Source organism: Columba livia, chromosome 2 (genome assembly GCF_036013475.1).
Source record: "Columba livia isolate bColLiv1 breed racing homer chromosome 2, bColLiv1.pat.W.v2, whole genome shotgun sequence".
Classification (NCBI taxonomy): domain Eukaryota; kingdom Metazoa; phylum Chordata; class Aves; order Columbiformes; family Columbidae; genus Columba; species Columba livia.
In genome coordinates this window covers 55,085,645-55,104,640 of record NC_088603.1, presented here as the reverse complement: position 1 = coordinate 55,104,640, position 18,996 = coordinate 55,085,645, and the positions used below count along the sequence as shown (strand labels likewise).

The 18,996-nt window shown below is 39.1% G+C and overlaps 1 protein-coding gene across 1 annotated transcript in view; it reads right to left on the bottom strand.

Moving 5' to 3' along the window:
* VPS41 (VPS41 subunit of HOPS complex) overlaps window positions 1-18,996 on the bottom strand; it is a 107,273-nt gene that overhangs the window by 51,884 nt on the left and 36,393 nt on the right. Inside the window, exons 5-7 of the mRNA XM_065052012.1 lie at window positions 15,192-15,266; window positions 9,595-9,657; window positions 7,775-7,840 (exon numbers count right to left, since the gene is read on the bottom strand). Of these exons, the coding sequence (XP_064908084.1) occupies window positions 7,775-7,840; window positions 9,595-9,657; window positions 15,192-15,266 (204 nt within the window). The remainder of the gene's footprint in view (window positions 1-7,774; window positions 7,841-9,594; window positions 9,658-15,191; window positions 15,267-18,996) is intronic.

Genomic DNA, 18,996 nt, shown 5'->3' with positions numbered 1-18,996 from the left:
CACTTTGCTGCTATTTTGTTACTGTTCATGGTTTGTGAACATCAGGCTTTTTCATGACTCTCCACCTGCGCAAGAAGTTGCAAAGAAAATAAATGACCTGAGAAAAAAAACGGTGAGGACAAAAAACCAACCAAACAAAAAGCCCCCAAAAACCAGAACAAAACAAACAAACAAAAAATCCTGCTTTGCTCTATGCTCAACACGGAACACACAGTTAAATTATCAGAGCAAGGCAGTAGAAGACAACAGTACCTGTAATAAAGATGGGAAGTGAATCTGAATCACTACAGCACCCATAATTCCCATTTCATATCAGCAGGTGCAAAACGTCCAACACTGAAGCCAAAGGACATGCAACATCGTAGCTTTGAAAAAAAAAAATTACTAACTTATCTGCAACGGAATTATCTGTGTTTTATTGACATATGATGAGATTTACTTTTTCTTTCTTATGGCAATGACACCTGGAAAATGAGTTACTGAACCCAGAACTTCGCTATGTGTTTTGGAACTGCTATCCACTGAATGTATCACTCTCAAAATGAGCAGCCTAATTTACTTCTTAGTTTTCCTTTCTGTCTTTGTCTTCATATTGAACTGTTTATCATACCATAAAGCCATTTAAAACTTCAAGAGAAACTAGACACATAGCAAAAATCCACTGTTTCTGGAGGGGTTCCTCCTACCATCTTCCTCTCTTTTTGGTAGGGGAAAAATATTTTAGAGCTTTGTTTCCCATAAATCCCATATTTTGTCAGTCACCATTCACAGTACTTGTATTTCAACAGCAGCCACAAAAATCACTGTCTTGCATTCCCTGCAATACAGTTTATATTCTCCCCTTTTGATTCGCCCTGGTAAATTTTCCTAGTCCTTTGTTACAATTTAGTAGTGCTCAGAATGCACTTCCAGCATCTCTTGCATGTACGATGACATGACAATATAGCTAAACTAAAATAAAATCGACTTTGAGTTCAAGAGTTCCCACCCACACTCCCTCCTAGTACACTGCAAATCTTCTGATAGTTTACTACTTATTATTTCAAGAGACTTCTTAACTGCTTATGCTTTTCTACTAGGTCATTAAGAAAAAAAAGACACACTGAAACACATGAGACAAGAGGATGGTGCAGGACACTTTTTGGTTCTAAAAATAAGTTGATATAATTCTCTTGTATTAGTCAATACATCTCTCTGTATCTCTCACTACTAGGAGATTAACCTCCTCCAAAAAGAGCTCAATACTCTGTTTTAGAGTGCATCCGCTAAAGATAACAGACTAGCACTTGGATTTAATGGAGCCTATCATGCAATTAGCATTAACACTAATTACATATAATCCCAGTCTTTAAACTATGTACAGGAATTCTCAATCCTCTGAACAAAGAGGCTAACAATTGTAGCTTTGGTAGTACCAATACAGTGAAGTAATTCAATTCAGTTCCATCCCACTACCAAACCCCACCTTCAAAACACCAAAATAAAAGATGTCTACTCTCACACAGTGCAGAGTTTCAAAGGAAATACAATTTGTACTGATGCATTATGCTGAGCGTCATCTCTTTTTTTTCAACTGGTGCCTTCTCTGTAAAGATCTGGAGAAGTTTTACAGAAGAAAAAGGCTGAGACTTCAATTTGTAACTGAAGAGCCACCCTTCCCTTCCATACTGCAGCACTGTTCGGCTAGTTTTTATTTTAAAAATTGAGGAAAAAAATCTCCCTGTATTTTTCCTTGTCCTGTTCCTTGTTTGCCCAAGTGTGAAGATGTGCCTACCTGTGGCATTTGTTCTGATTTTTGGCACCTGTGTCACCAACTCTCCCCTCAGCCAGGCAAGATCATAAAAACCTAAAATGCTACTGCCATGATTACAAGTGACCACTATAGATAACTATTGTTTTCGGCATAAAAACAACATTAACAGCCACAGCCAAGATTAACAGATATGCAAGAGTAACACAGAACAGCATGCCACATGAAAACTTACTGTTTAACTCTGCATCCCTAGGAAAATATATAGCAACGATTAAAAAAAATATCACTTCTGTCTGGAACAGCGATGGACTGGATGAGCTCAAACGAGGCACAGAATAATGTAAGCCTCGTGTTTTCAACTGAAGACGAGTTTTCAAAACCTGGTCACAAAACGCTGCTGTCTAAGGAGCTGGGGTGTGGATGGCAGGGAGGGCAGGAGGTGCAGCCAAAGGAGATCAGCAAGGAGGTGGTGGGAGGCAACAGCAGCATTGGGAGGTAAGTGATGACGACGGTGAGATACGAAACAGGAGCTGCTGCTGTAGTTAATGGACAGAGAAGCTAGAAATTTTGAGATGTTTAATCCAAGCAAATGCCATAGGACTTGTATTAGTCTGTACTTTTAATAACTCAACTGCTAGATTCCAGCTGTTGGCTATTCACAAAGAGCTACAGGATTAACACCTTGGAAAGCAAGTCCTGCAGCCTCGCAGGCAGAAACACAAGCTCTCGCACATTTAAAATATTTAGATCCTCTTTGCTTCCCACCTCAGGCAATGAAAAAAGTTTTCTACACAGACACTGGCAAAACACACAACTATAGATTACACGCACACAGGACTACGATCCATTATCTCTTTATACAAACCAGATTTGTTGGTTACAGCACAAGGATAATGTTTTGGTCTTAGTGATAAAAAAGAAATATACATGCAAATAATAATAAAGAAAAAAAATAAGCAAAAAAAATCTGCTTGTTAAGCAAACAGCACATCAGAACATATCGAAGTGCCATCTGCTCAATAATTTGGGATACATCCGGGCATTATTTATCACAGCAAGCAAACTGCAGACCTGTATTACTGTGGCTTGCTTGCTCCTACAGTTTGTTTCCTACTTATGGTAAATTATCCAATGCATGGACAGAAATTGCCATAGTATTTACTCTTTCGTCACTTAAACCAGACCTCTGAGTATTTACTGACAGACATTTTATAGCTTACAAAGCAATCTGCCTCTCTTGTCTAGTACTCTTCTACCCAACATAATGCCAAACAGATGACTATCTGCTTTCTAAAAATGGACTGTGCTGCAAACAGCATCCTGACAATTTAATAATTTGTCAAAGTAGTCCAACCAGTTATTATGAAGTACGTATCATAGGGTTCAGAGGTAAAGTTCATCTATTTACTCACAAAGCAAAGTGCATCTGCTGACACTAAAAAGCAGACAATTAAAAAAACAAAAATTGGAGACATTCCCTCACAGAGTTGACTTTAACATACAAATTCCACTACCTGTAACAGCAGTTGCAGACCCCAAAAATGCCATTTCTCTTCTCACTTGTGCTTTGTTCACAATTGCTATCCTTTCTCTGTATATGATGTTACTCCTCCTGGAGTGGAAAGGAATTTTGATAATCTTGGTTTGCGTCTCAGGAAGGAGACACCATGGATACAGCTCAGAATTTTAACACTGAAATAGTATTTTAGAGCTTTTTTTTATACATATAATGAGAAATTTGCCCCAGGTAACACTAAGTTCTCTCTGCTTTTAAAACAGACAAAGAAAAGAGTCTAATGTTTAAGCATGGGCACCAATACGCTCAGATGCTAATTCTGGAAGGATAAATGGGACAAACATGTTCAGACACATCTGCATTTGAAAACCAGTATTTATAGTGTATCTTTTCCACCAAAACAAATACAGACCCCATTAGAATTATGGTTTTATATCTATTTCCACAATATATATTTATGTAATATAAATATCTTATGTAGATATAGACACAGATAGATATAAACATGTGACTGCTGACAGTCACAGGGTAAATTTTCAGTTTTATCTTGGTTCCCTAACCTTTAAAATGGTTCAGATTATATACTCAAATCAACACTTATTCTACAAAATGCATGTCCTAGGCAAATGAGGAGCCCAGTCTTTTAAGATACTAAATGTCCTACTCTATAGGGGCTTCAGAATTCATTTGCTCAATTGTGCTGGGTTGCCGCTACCATGGTGGGAAAGAAGCCCTCCAAAATCCTTGATTACTACACAAACAGCAGAGTGACTCAATTGCTTCAGAGGATTCACGCTTCTAGGAATTTTACTCCAAAAGCCTTCATGCCCGGTTATTGACGTTAATCAAAAGATGAATTAAGGAGTCTCATCAATGCCTCTGCCAAGAAAGAAACTTCAAGTTGTCCTGCTCCCCTAATTCATCATTAAATAAGATGTAGCAGCCAGTACCTTGACTTTGGAACTGAAATATCCTTCAGTCTTCCCTCTTTGTTAGTTCTGCCTCTTTAACCCTCTGGATATAATGGATGCTCAAAACTTGCAATAACCTTCATTTAGTTTATGTGTTGGGAAAGACCAGCACTCTAACGGTTAAATAAAGAACACCTTGTTTTCAGCTTTACCACCCTCATTTAGTTGGCTTCTACCCTGTTATTTTTTAAGATTAGACCCTTTTTTAAAAGGTAGAAGGTTACGGCCTTCAATAGCACAGTATTTGTCTTTTTCCTTGCTTTGAAGCTCTACTGTCTGCTTTGGACAGGAATGCCCTGTTATTTACAATATACAGTATTATTATTTCAGGGTTACCATCATCTGCCAAATCATCACAATGGTGCTGTAGTTAATTGCAGAGATAACGGGGAGGGGAGCAGGGAAGCACCTCTGTTTAGTATGGTACCTATTGCTTCTCACCGCGATCGTGTCAATGTTTGCACAGTGTCTGCACTGTTTCTAGGCACAGGTAATATTCATTCATTGAAAAAAAGGGGGTGAAAAAAAGATGTTCCAGCCGAAAAGAGAAGGCAATGATATTACCTCAAGCTTAGCGCAAGCTCTTTAAAGACTAGAGTTTAAGTAAGCAAACAATTTAAATTGGTTAATTAGTTCATAATACAATTTAGAGAAAACCACTCTTAAAGGACATGCCTAGTTAAGCAACTGTATAAACATATGCACAGTAGAGTTAAGCTTCCAACAACCTGCAATTATTTAACGTTACCATAGGGAGCACCACTCTCAAATGAGCTTTAGGTCAGGCTGAGCTTCTAAGATGTGGCAAATCTCAGCACCACACAACAATTCACCCAAGTTCTAAACCTCCACCTGTGTTGGGATCTGAGGACCTAAATCATGCATTCCTGAAGCACATCACTTAGCTTTCTTCCCCTCCCTCTACTCTGTTTGTTTGTTTTGTTTCATTTAAGATATTGTTGCTCACCTTGAACATTTGCAGAATGCTCTGCAGTGGGTTTTTGAACCAAAAAGTGTATTTTTTTATACATTTTTTTATAGTTATGAAGGACTGTGTATTTCTCAAAAAATTAAGAAAGTAGTAATTTACAGTTATAGCCCCCCTCACCTCATTCATTTGGTATCCTACTGAGGCAGGTGCTTAGATTTAAAATTAGTGTATCTAAGCAGGTACTGAAGTGGTTTTTTGAGATGAGACATAACAGTGTGAAGGTCAGGGGGGCAATTTCTCACATTTAGTAGGCATGTGTGGTTTGGCTTTTTTATTTGTTTCATTGCAAACTGAAATCAGCATGAAATTCAAGTAGGAAATCAGGAACATCTTTCTCATATTCTGAGACAACATTGTTCACAACGCAACTAGAGGGGTTTGAGGGAGTGATCGAATTTCTTTCTGGGTCCTTTTATCTGCTCAAATTATCTCGGCAAACAACTTTTTAAACCTCCCAACATTTAAAATGTGAATATACATTATGTCACCGTCTCCCAGAACAACAAAAAACAAAGACAAACCCGGGAACCCTTTGGGCAAAGAGTTCACACAATTCACACACTGCTTTTGAACGCAGCTCAGGCAAGGATCATAGCGTGAGGGCCCTAAGCAAAGCTTTTCTCTTAAGCTTGGTCCCAAATGAGGACAGCCTTACCTCCAACCTCACCACGTGTGCCTCCCACCACTGCCAGCTATTGGCTATGAAGTCGCGGTGTCCACGCAAAGGCTAAAAGCGCAGAGACCTCAGGAGCCAGAGGAGGTCCCGTCCCCCTCCCTGAAGGACCTCACCCAACTACACAACCTCCAGACACAGGGCAAGAGATGGGAGGTCCACAGCCCAAGGTGGTTTGATTCCTCCTCCTTCTCCTCATTCTTGTGGACCAACCCCCCATTGCGGGCTGTCCCCATTTAGCTCTTTGGCTTTACACTTAAGGAAAGGTGCAAATAAAAAGCAGGGATGTTTTGCGAGGCCTTTTTCTTTTAAAAAAAAATAATATAAAAATTGATAAATAAGCAGGTGAATTTTAACTTTCTGAATTTTCAGAGCATTTTGTTTCTTGTTGCCTTTACAACAAGCACATATGCACCTTTTGGAGGAAAGGAGAAAAGGGGAAGTGTTTCTACCACAAAGCCAAGAGATTTTATTTGTTGGTTTTATGTTTCAATAAAATCAAATTACAGGTGTCGAGGGACATTTATTTCAATGCTAAATACCTTATGTTAAGATGTCAATTAAAGTTTTCCTGAAGAGGAAAGTTCCTCAGCAAAAAATGAATTCATTGAAAACGAGTACACCATTCCCCAGAGGACAGAATATAAAACAACCTGTCAAGTAATCAAAGATAACCAAAGAGAATGTGTTAACTCCCTGATGTTTTTTTCTGTTCGGCATCAGGTGAATGCAAGCTCTTTTACCACCTGACGGAGCCCTGTTCTATTAATTCTGCTTCTCTCTTTCCATACCACTTTTATCAGCACTAAAAAGCTCCACAAACTGGTGGCTGACAAAGACATATACTGACTATGCATTATTTTAAGGACAACACCAACTCCGACCAGCCAGCAAAAGCCGTCAAGCATACACACCACTTAAAAAGCAAAAAAAAACCCCACAGCTATGCTTTTAAACATACTGAACTGTTAATGAAAATTAAATTGTATTCAGCACTAGGAGTCTGTATTTCTTACGTGCTTGTAAGAGAGAGTCATGGCATTCGGTTTGATGCACCTATAAGTGAGGATTGTTCATCCTTAATTCATAAGAGAAGGCAACAGGAAAATTCCTTGACTTAAGAAACTTTTCTAAATCGAAGTTGTCATACTTTGACTGAAAATATGCAATGTGATACAAGGTACTTGGAGGACCTGGAAAGAGCTGTAATCTGGAAGTCAGAATTGCACCCTACACCAATAAGGCACCATAATGCACACTTAAAATAACAACTGCCCAAAGTAGGAGACTTTGCACAAGTACTTAAAAAAGTGGGAGCCCTATTCTACCAAGAGCTCCCGTCCATTACTTTTAAAAAAAACCCCACACCATGAACAAGAACTGGTGAAGATACATGAGTTTATTTTTAAAAAAGCAAACAATCAAATAAAAAAATCCAACAAAAAATCACCCCCAGTTAAAGCAAAAGGAAAATCTCAAACACTAAGACCAACATACACTGTAAAAGATCAGTATTAAGGTCTAACTTGTGCTCCCACTTCAGCAAATTAAAACAAATGGAGAAAATCTGCCTAGGATATGCAAATGACATTATTTTCAGATTGTGTAGACGTAAGTATTTCTATTATGAAGCTCAACTTGTTGCAACACGTTTTTAACGTTAAAAGGGCACTTTTCACCTTTGGAATTAGTCTTAATTAAGTAAGAATGTTTTGGAATACAACGCATACAGAGAAGGAAAAAGCAGAATTCTTTGCTATACACGTTGAAAAAAACCAAACCAAAACAAAACACACACACACAGCCTTCTGAGTTACTTTCAAAAGCTGTTTAAATATAGCCTAAAGTTCATTACATTACGACTGCTTACCTTTTTCCCTCCTGTTACAAATTGCTTGAAGTGCGATCTTACAAAATGAGGATGAACGGCAACAATCTGAGAATCAGGTGGGGGGGGAAGGGAAAAGAAAAAAAAAGAGAGGGTTGTTGCGTAAATAAGAGTTCACAGGGAGCATCACATCATTTTTTAAACTAGATAACTCAACGGTAATACATTATATTTGGCAAAGGGTTCTTTCTCTGAAGTAGAGCCTAGTTGTTTCAGACATCCCAGAGTTTTTTTGCCTTGAAAAGAAAAAAATCTTCATATTGTAAGGCACATGAAAACTCCCACACCTGAGGGCCACATTACACCAAACAACTACTTTATTTTGCCCAGCAGGCAGCAGAATTAGGACTGTGCAGCACAGGACTGCTGTGAGCAAGGGTTACCCTGAGTAAGTCTTGTTTGGGAACTGCCTAGAGGGCACATACACCTCAGCCTTAGTGAGTTTATTCACCCCCTTGCCTCCTGCCCCCACGAGCAATACAGAATCACAGAATGTTAGGGATTGGAAGGGACCTCAAAAGATCACCGAGTCCAATCCCCCTGCTGGAGCAGGAACACCCAGATGAGGTTACACAGGAAGCTGTCCAGGTGGGTTCTGAATGTCTCCAGAGAAGAAGACTCCACAACCTCCCTGGGCAGCCTGTTCCAGGCTCTGTCACCCTCACTGAGAAGAAGTTTCTTCTCAAATTTAAGTGGAACCTCTTGTGTTCTAGTTTGAACCCACCACCCCTTGTCACAGATTCATAGAATGTTAGGGATTGGAAAGAACCTCGAAAGATCATCTACATCCTACTGTTGGTTGTCACCGAGAAGAGCCTGGCTCCATCCTTGTGACACTCACCCTTTATATATTTATAAACATTAATGAGGTCACCCCTCAGTCTCCTCTTCTCCAAGTTAAAAAGACGCAGCTCCCTCAGCCTTTCCTCATGCGGGAGATGCTCCACTCCCTTCATCATCTTTGTTGCCCTGCGCTGGACTCTCTCCAGCAGTTCCCTGTCCTTCTTGAACTGAGGGGCCCAGAACTGGACACAACATTCCAGATGTGGTCTCACCAGGGTAGAGCAGAGAGGAAGGAGAACCTCTCTCGACCTACTAACCACCCCCTCTTCTCATACACTCCAGGATGCCATTGGCCTTCCCGGCCACAAGGGCCCAGTGCTGGCTCATGGTCACCCTGCTGTCCACCAGGACCCCCAGGTCCCTTTCCCCTACGCTGGAAAGACCCCAAGCAGCAAAACACAATAATTTGCCCATACCACTTTTCCTCCTGCAAGAAACTTTTCTTGCTAAAAAAGCTAGATCTTCCCATTTGCCTAGTAGAGGTCCTTTTCCAACAGCCAGGCAGCCACATGTCTCTCAGAGTATAACTGAGGCTTTCCCTTCAGACATGGCACCTCAGCATTGCCATCCCATTGCCTTATCCCAAGATGGGCTTTAACAGATAAGAACTGGTTGCAAAATATTGACTTCACAGTTAGCAGAAACCTCAGAATTTATATCACAGATCTACCAAGAAAGAAATATGTTGAGACAGGTAACAGCTGAAACAGGACAATTTCTCTTTCACTTTGCCTTTCATATTTGAAAAACTCAATAATGCTTCTTACAAAACCAAGATCAGCTTTCTTCCTGCCTAACCAGATCAAAAGCTTTTATATTGAGATAGATAACTATTTTCTAGTGACTTGAATAACATTACAAGGAAGTGTTATTCCTCTCTCTCATTTAGATTCAATGTGACCTTTCTGTTATTAAAGACAACAACAACACAATTACTAAAGATTAAAACAAGCACTTACTTTAATAGGACAGTCAAATGTCTCATGAAACTCTTCTGCTGAATACAATCCAAACACTTGTACCTAAAGAAATACATAAAAAAACCCAAAAATATTTACCTAATAACCACTTGACAGTCAAAGGTGCAGGTAAATCACTAACAACTAGAAGATTAATTTGAATGCTAACAGTTTGTTTTTTTCTTTTTCCTAAAGAAAACAGTCATATTTAAAAAATCAGAGTTAACTGAGACATCTTGGACTTCTATTATGGTGTATCGCCAAATATTTTCAGCAGTGCAAAAGTACTTATTTGAATCCCTTTTTTTGTTGTTATTGTTACAAACACAGCAAAATCTACAAGTTCCTATTGCTTTAGGCTGGTCAAATGTGTTTAACAGATACTGATATAAGTAAGGTAAAAGCAACATAATAACATTCAGGGGAAGATAAATTAAAAGTCTTCCTTTCTGAGAAAGAACTGCAGGATTCTTTCCCCTCCAAGCAATACAGGGTTTACATAAGAAAAAAGAAATTTGTGACAATAAAGTAAAACCAGTCTGAAAACCAAGTGTCAAATGTTTCTTGGCATCCTCTCCTCCTCCCAAGTGTATTCAGTGCTTATTTGTTTTGTTCCATGACCACTGGAAATTGCTTTCTCTGAAGATTCCTCCTTTCTCATCTATGTTGATGTCTCAGTACATTTAATAGTCAGCACTGAAGTAGTGACCACAGGCCACCAGACTATCAGAATTAATCCATCTGAAGAAGGTTCAACATTAAAAAAAAAAGTATGTTTCTACTGTCAAGAGAAATAATAGATTTTTAAACGTGTTCTTGCCTTTACTTATAAAATAGGTACAGTGGTATCAAGTGTTAAGAAATACTATCAGACTTAGATGGTCTGACTACAGAATAGTTTTTCTCAAGATTGTTGTGAGTACAGTCCTCTTTTGGGCTCAGGTCTCTTCATCTAACACGCAATATTCCATTTGCCAGTTCTCAGGTGAGACAGTTGACACCTCACCTTCCGCAGGACTTAGGAGTAAAACAGGGCTGAACACTTACAGCCAGGAATTAGTAATTGATTTACTAGTTATGATTCCCACAAAGAATAACAAGTGGTCTGCTTTTTCATTATGATTTTAAGAGGTTTCCACCCACTGCCAGAAGCCGTTGGAACAAAATCACCCGGCAGGCACGGACACTGCTGGTGAGAGAAGTTAGAGACAAAAAGATAAGGTTTAGTCACTCATCCTTATTTTCTGGAAAAGGTAATCCCTTCAATAACTCTGCCCTGCATGTTCAAGAAGATAGACTCCAAGAACTAAGAGATCTTTTAGCCTTATTTCCTTCTCTCTTCCCATCCGCATCATGATTCCTTCAGAGGAAAAACAAAAAAATACTAGTAACAAAAACCAGAAAACCCACTAGACAAAGATCTGCAGAACAAAGCCAGTAAATACCAGCAATGGGTCACAAAAAGTGACGCTTAATGGCTCTGGAAAGATCAGTTCAGAGGACAAGAACCCCCAAAATTCCTGCACATGGTCAAGGAGACAGAGGAAAAAAATTAGACGACACGAAGAACTAAACCATCAGCGAGGAACTAAGCCATCCTCAGAGCGGCTCAAAGTTCAGCAGTCTCAGTGAAGTTAAAAACATCTCAAACCACCTCATCTCCCTTTCAAGCTTGTCTCCTGGATACATCTCCTAAGCAGCATTATCAGCTCTGTCCATTACTCATTAGCGAATATACTGCCTCTAACAACACGCTTTAAAAATACTGCTGCATGCACTGCGTAGGGCTGAGCTACTGCTCCAAAGGATTGGAAAAATCAATATTTGGAGACAGTGAGATGCATCGCAAAGCTGTGATTACGTAAGCCGACCAACGGGTTTTATTTGAGTTGGGTCTGGCTGTAAGCCTAGAAAACCTTCAGGCTGATGTCTAGAGGATTTTGTTTTCTGGGTTTTTGTTTTCATCACTTGGCACAGCTTATCCAATGCAGCAGACTAAACAAAATAAGAAACAGAGAAAAGAGAAAATAATACAGAGAGAAGAAACGAGGATGAAAAAGAACAGACATGGTTAAAACACTGCAAATTCCATGGAAGCAGAATCCTCAAAAAATGTCAAAACACCCCTCTGAAATTAGAATTAATTAATCAAAATTAACATTAGCAACAATGCCTTTGACATTTTCATAATACTGCATCAAACATGGCAATATGGTATTCCTTTAAGAATATGAAAACAAAATGGAGCCAGTTAACTAAAGAGGGGAAAAAAACCAGTACAAAATACATGTTATCATTTTTACTCTAGGGAGACCATATAACAGTTTATTACTTCTTAGTGCCTTTTATTCTTCAGAGAGAAAGTGATTATTTCGATATTACAAACCTATATTGGATTTATCTATTTCTACTTTCTATCCCCACTCAGCTCATGATGTTTTTGGGAAGCTGGAAAAAGGATTTCATTATGACAGTCCACTATATTTTGCCAGACCGGTCCGATTTTAAATATCCAGAACCCACCACTCCAATGAATCCAGGCTTTTTCTTTGCTTCCGCACATGGAAGAAGCTGCCAAACCTCAGTGATCAAAAGGCACACAATCTACAAGCCACATTTATTGAAAAATGATCAATGTAAGACTTCATGGATATTCTTAACATAAATATTGTCATAGTTATTAAACACAAGACTAAAACATGTAACCATAGAGGTTTTCAATATAATTTATATTTTGTCATATTAAAAGAGTGATAAGCCAATACAGGTACAAATTATATCACTGTTATATAATGACATGAGCCTTAGTAAAACTGGGAGTCAGACATAGGTTTTTCAAGACAGCATGCAAGCAGGCAAAAAACTAACCTGAAAAAACTCCACAATTCTGAAGCTGCAAGCCTGCTTCCCCTTCTATTTATTCCAGCATCCAAATTATCCTCTTATACCCTAGTATTTCCACACCCAGCCATTTTACTCAGCCAGTGGACAGACTAGCATGGTGGCAGTGGTTTCGATTTCTGTTCCTTTCCATGCCAGCGGTGAGCACCTGCAGTTGAGTCCATTGGCAAGGATGATTTTCAAAGAACCAGACGTGCAGCGCAGAAAAGCTGCATGTGGTTCCAAAACCACTTGTTGGCCATGTATGACATACAGGTGCCAGGTTTTGACATTAGGTCTGGATGCTGCCTGACAAGAAGAACATTAGAGAATTGCACCGTGCTGCTATTTCCCCCTCCCAGTCAACGTAGCTAGCCCAAGTGTAGTTTGAGAGTGGGAAAATAAATAAAAAAGTAGTAAAATAAAATACATCAGACATCAAAACGCCTTCCTTCAAGAAGACAAAATGGTTTCCATCTCTCTCATATTATCCATTTTGACGTGGGAAAATGCACTTCCTGCCTATTGCAAAAATCTTTTGCAGTGGTCCAAAGGACATTTCTTCATTACTGGGTAGAAAATACTTGCATCAACCCAGTTCGGTCAAAATTTACAGGTCTTTTTATTGCACCATTTCTTGTTTAAATCTGATTTACGAAAACTAAGCTGTGACTTTTTTTTTTTTTAAAAAGATTTCACTTTTTTTATTTATTTGAGTTAATGACTACTTTTCAACCACTTCTACAAATGTTTAACTTCCTACAATACAAATACTCCCACTGTAGCAAAGAAAGAGCTTTAAGGAATGTAAAGTTACACTTTTGTCATGACCCAGAACTTAGAAACTCTACATTACCCAGCCAGGAATTTCTGCCATTTTCTTATACAGTAGCACAACACACTAGTATGTGTTTTTGCCCATTTTAAGGGAGGATTCTTTCACAGAGATACACCCTTCTGGGTCAAGTGGAAAGTCTAACTTCTGAAACACCTAGGTTGTTCAAATCTCCAGGCAAGCTTTTCAATGTAGAATATGGTGAAGCACCAATGCCCCTGGACTCTATGAGCACAAATACGATGAATATTGTACTTGTGATACTCCAGCCCTGCATCAGAAACATTACCAGAATTAGCCCTGGCTTCGGGACCATACTTTAGACTGCCTTGTAATGTCACCTTCTGGATCCACAACAGGTATTTCACTAAATGAAGACAGATTCACCATTTAAAGTACTGGAGTCTTTTCAAATATGGCCATATCAGAGCAGAGATTTATTTTTGAACACTTCTGAACTCTAATACATATTTTTAATATTAATTTATGAAAAATGTGTCCAGCTTGTAGTCTCACTGCAACACACACATTTCGAGTCAGTAATCCACAGCTACATCTGAGGAGCCCTCACAGCAAGTGCTTGCTTCTCTCTACTACTCAAAACACCCAAACAAACAATGCCGGCTCAACATTTTTATTACCTTTCACAATTACTGACCCTTTCCTTATCTTGCTTAGACAATTAGGACACTCTTGCAGTGTTTCTTACAGGCTGTAAAATTCTACAACCTGCTTTGATGGGCACTAGTATCCCAATTACTGTGTCAAGATACTGACATCAAGATATCTCTGGGAAACAAAAGGCTTGGATACATACACTGGCTGACTGTCTGTTGAGGTAAAAAAACACCTATTTGGAAGGAGAAAAAAAACCCACAAGTGCATACAGTCTAAAGGGGTTGTTTTCTCCATTTTTCCATCTGCAAAATCCAATTTTATTATTAATTTATAGAACTTGCATTGAATGCGATGCATCCATTAGGATCACTGACATTCCTCCTCCCCCCAAGTCTACTCTGTAAGAAATGTTCTCCTCAGTAAGTCAGATGGATATTGAGAAATGATTTAAATGATTTTTAATGCACTGAATTTCTATATGAGTATTACATTAAAAAAGAAGCTCAAATACACCCTGTGCATTAGAATTTTATCATTGCAAACCAACATTAGAAAAGACTGCCATCGACTTAAAAACAAAAAAGACATTCTTGTAAGTGGAAAATCAATCACCAAAACCACTAAATGTCACAGCTCAACATTCCAGAGAAGCACTGATAATTGTTAGTTATACACTGCACAAATGATATATGTCTTCAGTCAAGGAAGTAGGTGCCAGTTTTTTAGGATACTGTACATATATTGATTTTACATTTATTTAATGTGGCTGTTGTAAGACACTTTATTCTTCTGATAAACTATGATTGCTTATCAAAAGATTCTATAATTCAAGAGAAACATTCATAACGTGTGTGAAAATGAAAACCACCAGCCCACAGAAATCATGCCCACAAAATCCAATTTTGTGGATTTATAGCAGAAAGGCATTAAACTACTGTCTTGCAGGAACAGCAGAGTAGTCACTGAAGTATAACTGGCACAGCAGTAATGATTAAGGTGACATGTCCTCCTGCCACAGCTGTTAATCAGCTTAATACTAGTTCCATTATTGACATTCTTGTAATTACTTTTCTTACGGCACATTTGTGCAAAATGTATTTGACTTTAATTTTGAGTATTCAAAGGTGAGCTCAGTTCTCAAAATGGATGGTCAAAGTGGTGGTGCTAAATGCAGGAATTAACTCCACAGGTATGACAATTATCTCAAGTGTCATAATGATGACTACCTGCTACCTCATTAAATATATAAATGAGTTCGTTGTACCTTGCCATCTTCTGAGCAAACACCCATGTGTTCTCCACTTTCATCCAGGCTGATCTGATTTATCTTCACTGGGCTCTAGAGAAATAAAAGAAATAAAAAAATACTTTTAAAGTTGACTTTAAAGTTACAGTGCCAATCACATGCTTTAACGCCCCCCACACTTCCTGAGATCTATGTGTTAACAGTTGTGTAATGTTTAGTTACATGAATCAAAAAAAAACCCCACAGAATAAGTATTGCTATGACAATGCCGAAAGACAGCCTTCTCCCCAGCCTTTTGCCTATCCCAGAAATCTGACATTTTTTGCAGTTACGTGCCTCAGGGCTCTGGAATTCTTATGAAGTGCCAGGCTCCTAAACCTTGAGCATCTGCACCTGCATACCACTGCTGTTCAGTTAGAACCTCTCTTGCTACCAAAATATCAGCATAAAACATGCTGGCCACATAGACATCAAAGCAACTGAAAATCTTTCTGGTTTGGTCTGATGGGTATACTGGCAATTATTTTTTCCTTCAAATCCCTTCTTTTGCTTTCATTTTTGCCTCTAACACTGTTCTCAGAAGCGAGTATTAGAAGGTATTGAAGTGCAATGTAAGTGTACTCATCCTTAGACAGTGAGAAAAGCCTGAAGACTGCTCCAATTTAAGAAATTTTCCTTTCCCTACCCAGATACACTTTTGGTTCTAATCTACAGGGTTAGATGGCATCTGTTACTGTTTACTTGAGCTTAAACATCTATCTTTAAGTACTGCGGACTAAGTTATAACATCATTTGGGTAACGCAATGCATATCCTCTCATACAAAATCCCATATCCAATTATATTCAAGTACCAAGAACCTTCTTATGTACCACGATCCTGATTTCGCCCTCTGTAACAAATACCTCATTATTTCAAGCGTCATTGAAGCATCTTCACTACCAAGTAAGCCTCTCTGACACATTTAAGAACAACTTTTCTTACTCATAAAATTTTTAACATAGTGAGCCACAAAACAGATCACTTCTGTGGTTGTGAGCATGATAAAAGAGAAATCCTTCATATGTTTGTGTGAAAAGAGAGTGTCACTGGAACAGTGCTGGAGTTGTGGGTCACGTTAGATGTTACATAGCTGTGTTTAAAATATCACAGGTCCTTATTTATGCTAGGGCTTCTGGAATTACATAAAAAGTACATCATAAAAAGTTATATAAAGAACACACTGTCCAGATGGACTACCTACAGGAGATAAACTGAGGTCTTCTCACAGCCTTTAGAAAGCTTTTCCCCATAATCTTTCATGCACAAAAATATTCCAACTCAGGGAAATGAAGTTTTCCTCCCTTCCACCTTGAAAGGAATATATGCACAAATCACATTTCATTTTCTGGAAGCTTTTTTCTAATCAAGGTTGAACCTCCGAGCCCTGCACTGTCACAGTTGCCTGAGGAGCCAGGAAAAGGATGCTGCCAGCCCTTTTGCTTTCCCAGTTCCTTGTATGCAGGAGACACCACTCTTGGTCCCTATGTCACTGCAAAATGCTACATGGAAATATCATTATTACCGCCTATCACAAAGCGGCCTTTCAGCTGTGTGCTGTTTGCCAAAAAAGTGCACCACTGAGGAAGCCATAGAGTTGTTTTGGTTTGAAAAGACCTTTGAGATCATCAAGTCCAAACATTAACCGAGCACTGTCAAGTCCACCTCTAAGCCTTGCCCCTAAGCACTTCAACTATGTGTCTTTTAAACACCTCCAGAGATGGTGACTCAACCACTTCCCTGGGCAGCCTGTTCCAGTGCCTGACAACCCTTTTGGTGAAGAAGTTTTCGCCTAGTAGCCAATCTAAACTTCCCTTGGTGCAACATGAGGCCATTTGTCAAACGAACTTTCCTTGACTTACGTGTTCCAGAAGTATTTTCATCTGTCACAGAGCGGCTATGCTGCACTTCAAAACCAGAAGCAAACGCATCACCAGCAGTGCCAGCAGCTGGTGCACATTCCCTGCCTGCCTCCCGACACATTTGGGGGGTGTCAGCTGAGGAGCTGAGCTGAAGGCGGTAAGCCTGCTGGTGGGGTCAACATCCTTGTGAAAGCTTTGATTCTCAGACGCTGCACACACACAGTTGGCTGATGCCAGGACTGGAGGATGCCAAGTAAGGCAAGACATGTCACTTGTCAGTCTCACTTTCTAGAAGTTCCATAAAAATTGATAGCATGCACTTTTGTTCCTGCCTTACCTTGAAAATTCCTCTCTAAACTTCTGTTTTGCTCATAGTACAAAAAAAATATTTTGTCTCTGTTGAGGGGGAAAAAAAAAAAGCCATCATGTCTCTGCATGGATCATGTTCCCTCTACAATGAGAAACACCTCTGGCCCCCTGAGAGCACAAACACAGAAAGTTCAACTGAGTTCACCATGTATGTGGCATGCATTTTTGTTCTGGGCTGCACCTAAGTTGCCATTGCCTCAACTTTCTCAAAGGTTCTTCTATCACTCTGCAATTGGAAAGCCAAAAAGTACATCTTGATTAGCCTCACCCTGACACAGGATCATATGCTAAGTTACGGAGTTCCAATGGTTCCTCCCTCCAGCACCTAAATCTGCCAACAGGGCTGACAAGACAGCAGCAGCAGATCTAGCAGTACACCTGTGTGATGCGTATTCCTGAGACACTCTACTGCAACAAAGCCCAATACAAAGAGAAACAAAATAGGATACTGCAGAAGAGCTGACAGCCCAATCCTGCAGTCCACACTGTTCCCACGTTGCTGGCAAATGGCTTTGATAAAGTTTGACACTCAAAAAATGAATCGAAGGAAGTAGGTGAGACTATGTAAGGTACCTTCACATAAATGTGAAGATAAGGAGCAGGATGATGGAATTTATCTACCATGCTGCAGTCTGGAAGCCACCTGGCACTTCAGAGATGAAATGTGCAATTGCCCTCAGGTGACCAAAGGACGCCTAGAAAGGCAAAACCTTCCTTTATATATATGCAGAATCCTATAGGAAAAGGCAATTTCACAGTATTTACATTTTTTCCACATTCAAAATTGCACACAATACTTCAGAACTGGTTTTTGATGATTTTCAATGACTTGATTTTGAAATTTGATGATACGGTATTTCAGGACTCTGTATCACTGGTAACTTGTTACAAGCCCTCTGCATGCCCAACACCTCTGTCTTTTACTTTCTCCAATTTTTTTTTTCCTGTTGTCTGCAGTACACACAATGATGACAATCAGGGAAGACAAATAAGTTCAACTAAAAGCAGACCTGCTCACTTACAGAAACCTCGAGCTAAGTTCCAACAGGAGATGCTATTCTAGATGATGCACAGGAGGCAAAGCAAACACAGAGAATTTATTTCTTTCAGGATTCAAGTTGAATTGGCACTATTGGCTACTGCCTGTTCACTGACGTTACCAGCCAGAACTTCCTATGGAGCTCAGAAAGTGATAACAGACCATGAACTTAAAACCAGACACATCTCAATGTTAAACGCATTTTAAAATAAAGACCCAGCAAGGGGAAGAATAGATATTGACAGGACCTTCTTGTGCAGAGCTAAGTAACAGTCAAGCCTACCATTTTCAGAACTACATTCCACTGGAAAACTGTTTTAAGATTCATATCTAAAACTATCCAGGAAATCAGAAATAAAAGACCACAGATAAAACTGGTATATGTGTTATCTAAACCAAAGTGTTTCTTCTGGAATCAGCTCCAATTCATGTTTTCATATCAATTATTTTTATAAATATACTGCTGTGCCAGTCGAAGTTACTTACCATTTCAAATTTAGTTATATTTATATTCT